The sequence below is a fragment of the Oxyura jamaicensis genome, chromosome 4, assembly GCF_011077185.1.
Source record: "Oxyura jamaicensis isolate SHBP4307 breed ruddy duck chromosome 4, BPBGC_Ojam_1.0, whole genome shotgun sequence".
Taxonomy (NCBI): Eukaryota; Metazoa; Chordata; class Aves; order Anseriformes; family Anatidae; genus Oxyura; species Oxyura jamaicensis.
Window position 1 is genome coordinate 17928770 of NC_048896.1, and position 9801 is coordinate 17938570.

The following is a 9801-nucleotide window of genomic DNA, read 5'->3' on the forward strand; positions in this document are numbered from 1 at the left end:
AGAGCATCTCTGAAGTAGCACAGGCTCCCAGATACCCCCAAACTGAGCTTTTCTGTTGGCATTTCACTTGTTTTATTTCATTCCAGCTTCATCCCATCTCCTCCCCAAACAGGTATAGTTTAGCATGTACTTTGGCCTTCTGTCAGAATAACAGAGAAAAGTTAATTGGACATTTTGCACCTGATCTAAAACTCTCTCGAGTTTTGGAAATAGCCTGGATGTCTCCTTCCACCTGCTTATACAAACTACATGAAGGGAAACTGCAGAGAACTGCTTAAGCACCAGATGCAGTTGGGAAGCTAAATTATGCTCTAATTTCGCAAGCGCACATTAAGTTTGATACTGATCAAACCTAACCACTTAACTTAGAACCTGACCTTTGATGGTCAGGAGTTGTGAAAGCCTAACATACAAGAAAAACTCTGTATGGGGGGATAAGTACATTACAAAAAGCACTGTGGATCTGTGTATGTAACATCAAGTAAGTGCTTTACTCCTTGAAATGGAAGCTTTCAACTGTTTAAATCTTTTTTTTCCTTCCTTCTCTTGCCATCCTGTGGTAGTGACCAGTCTTACGTGATCAGTTTTGTGGTTCCCAATCAGAAGAAGCTGACTGCATTAGCTGAGCAGAAAGGTGTAAGCGGAACCTGGGTAGACATTTGCAACAATCCTGCAATGGAAGCTGAAATACTGCGAGAAATTAAAGAAGTGGCAGACAAGAGTAAGTAAAGTGGCATAAAGTTAGCCAATCTCATGGTGCTTGTCCAGCAGAAGTTTTCAGTTATCCTCACTAACTTCTCTTCCTTCTGCCTGTTGATTCTGCCTTTACCAAAACTTAGAGGAGTTTTATCACAGGCAAACACCACATCAAATTCATCCCTGTTATGCCAGGAATTTACTACCTTTTTTTTTTCCCTCAAGGACGTAGAGACTTTTAAAAACTAATTTCTAAATTAACCTGTCTATAGACAGGTTGTTTGTTTAATGCAGTTAAAGTAAGAACCTAAGGGGCTGTCAGTTTGGAAGGGAACGTACAAGACACTTGCTGGTAAGAAAATTAGTTAAACGAGATCTCTAAGCTTTTTTCTGTGCAACTGTGTGTCCTACAGCTTTGAACCACCATGACCCTTATGTTTGTAATGGCTTAAAGCCTACTGTTCCTTGCTACAGTGCTGAATGATCAAAAGCCTCATCAATTTGTAGATCTATGACTTGAGTTTAAACATTTTAATGCTATTCCATCATGAACTAGGTAATTATTCTCCATATAGATTTGTCATTCAAAGTCTCTGCTTATACCTTCTTTCTAGAGAGTCATCTACTATTTAGATACAGCTGTAGTTTTTTCCAAAAGTACTTCAGAGACGATCCTGATTTTTAGCAGAACATAACGCACCTTCATCATGAGCAGGCATGTAACTGATAGGATGAAACAGTACATTCCGATACCTGTTTGAAGTTGGAGAGACAGAGCTCCAGGGGACAGACATCCCAACTGCCCTGTGTTTGCTGCCACCTAGAGGCTGTGCTGCCACACGTTGTCCTAGCTCCAACACCGAGTTGTCAGCTCCAAGACTACATGGGTCCTCTTACACGCCTACACGCAGAACCTGATAGCAAGCCCATCAAGCAGTGCACACGCAGCAGCTCCCTGCCCTGTTCCTGATGCAGGGGAGGCACTGAAGCACCCACCTCCTCCCTTACTCACCTCTCTTCAACCTAGTGCCTGGGTAAGAGACAGGAGCATTACAACCAAAGCTGGTTGTAATGAGGCTGTGTGCGTGCACCAAGAGACTGGTTCCAGCTGAAGGGAGAGTAAGTGACTAATGTAACAAAAATACAGAGAAGCCCCTTCATTTTGAACCCTAAACAATCTCTTAGGAAGTAAAAGTATGGGAAAGAATTGCTCGAGCACAGAAGGTATAGAAATACGAAGTGCATCTAACTAATCTGAGTTAATACAGTTATTACTGTGTTCCTGTGACAGTGATCTAACTCAGCATATCCTCGTGACAGTAGTCAGATCTTCAGGCTACAAACTCCTTTGTTGCAAGCTTTAGATTTTTACACTCTCAGATCCAATACAAGTTAAATGCAGCATATTATTAGAATATTTGCAGACTAATGACCACTGAGCTTTGATTCACAACTAACTTTGCTCGTGTACCTTCTTTAAGGTTACTCCATCAAGTAGGACACCATATTACACAAGTTTTAGAGTGCTTGCCTTAAGTTTTTAGGTAGAGTGAATGTTTCATTTGACAACGTTGTGCTTTTGTTTCTTCTTGTCCCTGCAGTGAAATTAGAAAGGTTTGAAATACCCATCAAAGTACGGTTAAGCCCTGAACCATGGACCCCAGAGACTGGGCTAGTAACAGACGCTTTCAAGTTGAAACGGAAAGAACTGAAGAACCATTACCTCAATGACATTGAAAGAATGTATGGAGGCAAATAAAAAGTTCTGTTGGCTAGACAGTTGTGCAGAAGGTTCCTTCTCATGCCTTGATTTTGGATGTCTTTGTATAGAGTAGGTATCACATGGATTCAGAAAATACACCAAATGGATGAATGTTTCTTATAATCTCTAATGAGAGCAAAGATCTTAGACTCCAAATTCATAATTACTAGCAGAAAACCTTAATGTGCTTCAGTGTCATGTCGTCATTTCCAGTTCAGAGACAGACATAATTATGTGAAGCAGTATGGACAGGTAATGTTATTCTTACTGTTTCTCTAGCACATTCAGACTGCTTGCAATTTCTCCCTAATGGACTGTGAAGTCTGATGTACATTTCAAAGAGAAACATTAATATAATTTTGATGATTCTATCATAGTAAGATACTTAGCGGGGACAAAATGTGTATTTAAAGCTTAACTGTCTCCATTTAAAATAAAAATAAGAAAACAACATGGGTCAAGAACTTGCTAGAGATCACTAGTAATGTACTGCTTGAGAATGGATGGATTCTTCTGCACCTCAGTTATCTTCAGTATTTACAGTGCCTAAAAGAAAATATGAAGTATACTTATTGAAATCAAGGTGAACTGAAAAACTTTCTAAAAACAAGTTATTTGAAAGTTTCACTCACGAGCATTGAATCAACTCTTTCAAATTTCAGCTCACCAAATACATCTTTTACTTGCCACCATGTTTTAATTCATTCAGAGCTTTCACACTAGGACCTACAGCATTTAAAAACAAAAGACAAAGACTTGCCTTGCTGCAGGAGGTTCTGATGAGAAAAATCAGCTGAATGCAGAATGCAAAACTTGCATCCTGACTGGCAAACAGTGAAATTGACGGGCCGTTGTCTCTAAGCAGATTTGAAACTGAGTTGAATTATTTTTTTTGAGGGGGCCTGATCCTTCAGACCTTCACATACATGTGAGCAATGGTACAAGTTATCTCTGTGTAATTTACAGGATCAGAATCTAAATAGCTATGTTGCAGAAAGGTATTTCTGTTCACCTTTTACAATATGGTAACCAAAACAAGACAACCAGAAAACAACAGTAGTTTCTCCACGTAGTTTTATTTTACTTATGGGAAAGTATGCTGTGGCTGGGGAATCTTTGTTTTAAGGGACTTGTTAACAGGGACAAATCACTCTACATAGAGATTCATTATAAAAATGTTATTTTATTAACTGGAAATTGTAGTTGTGCTGAAGTGAGATGTTATAACTTAATAGGTTATCATTTTGTGTGCAGCATCCTGTACTGTGTCTCCTTTGACTTGGTAGTACCTGAGCTCCTGCATCCCTGCTAGCTCTTTACACTTGAACCGTAAATGCTGTAAAAAGTGGAGGCTCTTGATACTGTTCTACTTTGCACTTTTCTTAATCATTTTATATATGTTGCATACATTTTGTACAGGTGTGGCTCAACTGCTATATATGACAAATTAATTTTAAAAGTATTTATAGATTTCTTCTATTCATGATGTGTTGTGTATATGATGGTTAAAAAGGAAAATTATTTGTTATTGTCACTGTACAGAAAGTAAAAGATTTTGTACGACGCTACTCTTTAACGTACTAGCTTGCAATTTCAGGGCAAGTTTTTATTTTCTTGCATGTATGTGTATTTTTTTTCTCCAACTCAAACAGCTTTTGTCTAAAATACATCACAGCTATATACTGGTCAACCAAACTGTCCCTTTTCCTCGGGACCAACTTCAAACTTCCCCATGCTTAACTTCTCCAGCCAGTCCAGAACACTGCCAGTCCATCTTCCAAGAACCCTGAGGGGGAAAGGGGAACAGCAGATCTAGTACATAAACCTGGCTGCACACAGTTGTGCGTGGAATTAGAACGGTCACCAAAAGGAACCAAAAACTAGCTTTTCTAATATTCCTAATTATATTAAGAATGTTAGAATACGCAGCGTATATATAAAGACACATACATCGGTTTATGACAACGGCATTACTTTCTGTATCATTAGCACCTTTTCAAGTGACTCAGTCCTGGACCTATGTCACCAGCTTTTCCATGGTTAAAATCAGTCGCTGTTATACCTGGTTAGACAGCCTGTTAGCATCACAGAAGTTATACGCGTGTAAGAAAGTTACTTGTACTTGGACCTGTCAGCAAGTCGTATGATTTTCTTTTAAACCATGAATGTATTTATATGAAATGTATTTTATCTAGACTCTGGGTACCTTCTGTGTCTTGGTTGACTGAGAATTGCTATTTTCAGTATATATATACATACACAACATCTCAACAATGGAATACAGTTGAAATGGTTAAAGAAGTTGTGTTCTGGAAGATCTTTATTGCATGTTTCCAGTTACTGTTCAGCACCTCGCATTCTCTCTGCAGCTGAGCAAACCTTCACAAAATGGCTCAGAAGCAGCAGCAATAAGAACATACTACAAGAGCTGAAAACAAGCATAGGGCAGGCTTAGTTATCTTTTAAGAAACTAAATGCAGATAACGCTGCAAAAGTATTCAATATACATCAGCTTTTCAACCATTTTTGGAGAAGGGAAAAAAAAAGAGGGGTAACAACAGGCTTACTTGCAGTGTAATGGAGAGTTTACTTGCAAATATAATACTTGCACTTTGGTAAGAATGTCATCCTTATTTTTAATTAATTCTAAATCCTTCTGTGACAGAACTTGTAGAGAAGTAAGGAACAGTGTGTGTGCGAATGTCTCTCATTAGAAGGAATCAGGATGCAGATGAAGTGACAGCATATGGCTTCAAAACCATTACCTGACAGTTACAAATGGTACCCAGCGTTTAACTGAAAGGACAGGCGATGTGGGACTGCAGACTGAGAAAGCAGTCTGTTGGTTAAACCTGAAGGTTCCAGAGCCATGAAAACAACTGCAAGCTCTCCAAAAAGCAGAGTTTGAAGCCATCTTCACAAGACTGAGAAACAAGTTCAAAAAGGAAGGGACCAGTTCAGGCACAGATGGTATTTAGTCTCTCTACTTCAAAAAACATAGGATACCTAAAGACAGAGGATAGCAACAGTCACAGGGGGGCTTGAAAGCTTCATCTACACAGAAAGGCTGAAGAAGTTGAGTTTAGCTGGCCTGAACAGGAGTGGCCTATACCAAGTTCTGATTAACCTTCAGCTGCATACAGCTTTGTTGCCCTAACAAAGGCACAAGAGAGCTGTCTCCAGTGGAAAAGGTTTAAAAAATAAAAAGTCTATACACTAAGGGACATTTTGAGAAAAACACCAAAACTTTTAAACAAATCTTTTATTCAAGGAGGAACTGGTTGCTCAAGGTCACCGTCACTGAAAGTCCCTAGAGCATCAGAATGAACGAAGGTTACACGAGCACCTTTCAAGGACAGTTTGACACAGATCCCTGGGTAGGGGCTGGAGGAAGTGATTCACTTCCTCCAGATAACGCAACACGAACATCGCACGTAACAGGAGGCTGTCCTAAATAGCTTGCAAGGGGAACAGTATAAACAGAGAAAGGAACAAGTTACTCTCATAAGAGCAGGTTACGTGAGGTTTCGCAAACCCAGTGTAATTTGGTGCCCGTTACAACACCAGAGAGCCTTGAGCATAACAAGAAGCAGAGAACCCCCCCCCACCCAGGTAAAGCCAGCACGAGGAACTGCAGCTCCCATCCAGTGCTTCAGGGCTGCGTACAGAGTAGTACAGCTTGAGAACAGGGTCATTAGTCAGTCCCCAGTCAGAACAAAACCAAACCAGTCACCCTTCCACCTCCCAGACTGTTAGCTTTGAGTAACTACAGTACAAGAAGTAAATTCTGGTTATTCCAAAATTCCCTGAGCCTGCCTACTGGCTAAGCACCATTGACATATGAGTAAATCAGTTTCCCTTTTGGAGAGTAAAATTTAAGCATTAGAAGGTCAAAAAAAAATAATCTGGTGCTTGTTTTGCATGAAGTACCACAAAGATGATTTACAGAAGGTAATCAACAGAACTTGCAGTTGCTGCTTCCAGGAATGCTGATGAGCAGACTCACCAGGTGTTTGACAGTAGCGTGAGGTTACCTGGAATAAACAACTCTCATTTCCAGTTAAGGCACTGCTGCTGCAAAGTGGGACACTGATAGGTCTGTTTTTAACGCGATGGGATGACATGAGCCATGGAGGGGAAGCCCTGACCGTACTAAAAACCAGACTTGTTGGGCTGTCATTGTCACCTCATTTGACATGGGTGAGTTCTGACAGGCTGTATTTCTGTATTCTGCTGTATTTCTCGGCACTATTGCTTTGCTCCTGGGAGCTGTACACCTGGAATCATGCTACTCCTTCACTGGGGAAGAGATATCTGGAAGAGAATCAGACCAGTTTTGTTGGATATTGACCAAAAAGTGTTTTAACAAAGCACGCAGCTGATTACCACAGGTAATTTGTCCAAAACTGTGTTTAGTTTGAAGTGTGCAGTCTTGACATTAGGCCAGTGCTAACTGAATTAAACAAAGACAGCTCCGGGGCTCTGGTCCTCAGCCCTCACCATACATTTAAAGAAGGGAAAAAACAACACCCCAACAACAAAACAACACAGAAACTAGTTTTTTTTTTTTCTTCCACCTGTTCTCCCATTTTGAAACACCACCAGGTTTCTGTTGAGCTTATTTAAGAATAAAACAAGCCCAGCTACGTTTTGGGTGAGTCCACATACTGTTCCAGCACTTCGCAACAGAGTCCCAGCCCCAGGAGGTGTTGCTGAGGTTTTTGTTTGTTTTAAACGACGTGGTATTTAACCTAAACCTTTCCTGTTGGATATGGATCAGTTTATTACTTACGGTGCTCCCCCAGGGAGTGAACACAAAGAATAGGATCACTGTTCTCTACAGCTGCCTGCCCTACTTTACTTTTTGTCTTTCAAGTCTAAGCAAACCCAACCTCTCCCGATGAGCCCGCTTTTACAAACTTTAACCAGGGTCATTAAAGCAGGGCCACTCTGTCCCTGTTTGAAATACAATACCCACCCCATCTGCCCTAGGCAGCTTAGGGGAATTACCTCCCAAAGCCCGTCTGTAATGCTGCTGCATTCCAAAACACATTTCCCTCACATGCAGCAGCTGAGATCTGCCTTGAGCTCACTTTGTGACCCCCCCGTAACACCCTGCTTTCTTGCAATAACGCTGCATAGCTGCCACTAACGTGGCTGCACAGCTCCTTTTCTGAAGCATCACCCACAGGAAGGAGATAAAGTCCCAGAAATGAAAACCATTTTGCATTCTGATTTCTTTCTTCGTAAGTTTGTGGCCCTTTTTCTCACACTGGTGTCATCTAAAGACCAGTACTAGCTTTCTTCCTGTGCCAGGCTCTTTTCCTGGGACAGGGAACTTCATCTGGTACCATCAGGGAGGTTACACGTGGCAAACTACAGTTTGTCCCTTCCTATAGTATGCTTTTGTCAGCATGAAAGATTTTCTTGCCTGTATTCCCCCACTTCCTTCCAGGGGAACACTGGCATCTTGGCCACTGACAACAGTCTCACCACAATGTGATCATTGCTCATCTCACTAGTTTGGATTGAAGGACAACCCTATCCTAACATGGATGTGGCAGTTATTAGGGGAATTCCATACGACTTGTGTGAGGACAGGCTTAGTCCTAAGTACTTCTGGAGCAGATTGCCATCCTGCTGCTACTGTGGAGAATTACACCACCGCAGAGGGCAGCAAAGGATGGAAGGTGCACCTACTGCAAGGCTCGCAGCTGGGCCAGGAGAGCTGGTCAGCAGGCTTGGCAAGTGTGATAGAAGTGTTACGCTGGCAGCTGGCAGCGAGCAGAGGGAAAACAGCACCCCAGTGCTGGGGGAGCAGCAGCACTGCCATCCCCAGCCACCTACCTTGCCATCTGCTTCACATCCACACCCCCTCCTGAAACCAGCACCAGCAGTCACAGCTCCACATCCAGATCCACGTGGGAAGCTGAGCTGGCTTTTAAAGAGTCCCTTTTTAGCCTTGTTATTTTAAAAACCTGCATCTCTGCTTTGAACGCGTACAGTAACACAATAAAAATACTGTTCTGAAGGGCAGAAATGTGCAGGTGGTGACAGGGACTCCTTAAGGAGCTCTGCAAACAAACGCTACACAGCCCAAGCTTCACTTCTAACACGTCAGCCTGACTCAGGTGTAACCTACATACAGCCCACTAACAGTTACTGGCAAGTAGGGTCCTCACTTTGAAAGGTGCCAAGAAAATTGTTCAAGGCAAGAAAAAAACATTCTTTACTTTTGTTGGTCAGCCACCAATACACTTCCAGAAGGCCTTCCTTAGGCAATGGAATAGCAAGATGCCTACAACACACCTGAACCAAAAGCTTGGTTCCGAGGATACGTGACACACCACAACTACCCTTAAACCAGAGGATTTCTCAGTTATATTTTGCTAATGCATAAACAAGAAACAACAAACCTCAACCGTTAGAAAAAAAGGATGGAGAATATATCATGGTAGAAACATCCCCATTTTACTAGTACTTATTCCTGGAGCAAGTTAAAAAGAAAGGCTTTAAGGAAAACATGCTGCTATTCTTTCCAAACCTACCCAGCAGACTGTAGTCTTGTCTGATGCTGTTTACACAGAAAAGCACACGTCAATAGCAACCTGACTTACATTTTTCCCATGAAAGCAGCAAGAGAAAACTAGTACAGGGCAATCGATCAGCCCTAGCTACCTCCTGGAGAGGAGCAAAGGAATTGCTCAACACAATGACCACAAAACCTGGAGAGATTGTGAATCTGCAACAGATGCAACTGCCACAGCCACCCACGAGCATGATGACAACTGAATTTGGAAAGTTACAGGATAAACAGGTAGGGAGCAGGAAAAATTTGAGGGCCTATGGGTACAGGCTTTCAAAATACCCATAACTACAGGCACAAAGCTTTTGGGAGAAAAGAAAATGAAGAAAACCTGCCCGTCTGCTGCAGCCTCAGCCCTCCACCACAAACATACTGGACACAGCCCAGAAACCACCAATAGTCCTCCCCAAGCCTTTTTGCTCAAGCAACAGACTCTCTGCAGTAAGTTACTAACTACTTCAATTACTCCAATTAATTCTGCTTAATTAATTAGAGTGTGTGATCACTGCAGCTGCTGCTCAGGCTCCTATGCCCTCATCATCTTTCCTCGCAACTCTGCTCCTTGCCTTTGTCCTCAACATCAGACTTGCGCTGTGAGCCTGCCCAGGGCCTCCTGCCTTGCTGTGTGGCGGTTTTGCCCACGCTGTGCTTGGTGGCAGCTCTGCCCGGCTTATGGCACACAGCTGCCCAAGGGCATTGCTAACAAGAGCCCCACAAACTGGACTGATGAGTGGCCGAAGATCAAATTGCTAAAACC

The 9801-nt window shown here is 42.1% G+C and overlaps 1 protein-coding gene across 9 annotated transcripts in view; it reads left to right on the top strand.

Annotated features, from left to right (window-relative positions):
• ACSL4 (acyl-CoA synthetase long chain family member 4) overlaps positions 1 to 4759 on the top strand; it is a 38744-nt gene extending 33985 nt beyond the window's left edge. For all 9 annotated transcript variants that reach the window (XM_035324623.1, XM_035324629.1, XM_035324626.1 and 6 more), the window contains 2 exons: positions 564 to 721; positions 2298 to 4759. In XM_035324623.1, coding sequence (XP_035180514.1) covers positions 564 to 721; positions 2298 to 2455 — 316 coding nt within the window. In that variant the 3' untranslated portion in view covers positions 2456 to 4759. The remainder of the gene's footprint in view (positions 1 to 563; positions 722 to 2297) is intronic.
• The last annotated feature ends 5042 nt before the right edge of the window (positions 4760 to 9801 follow it).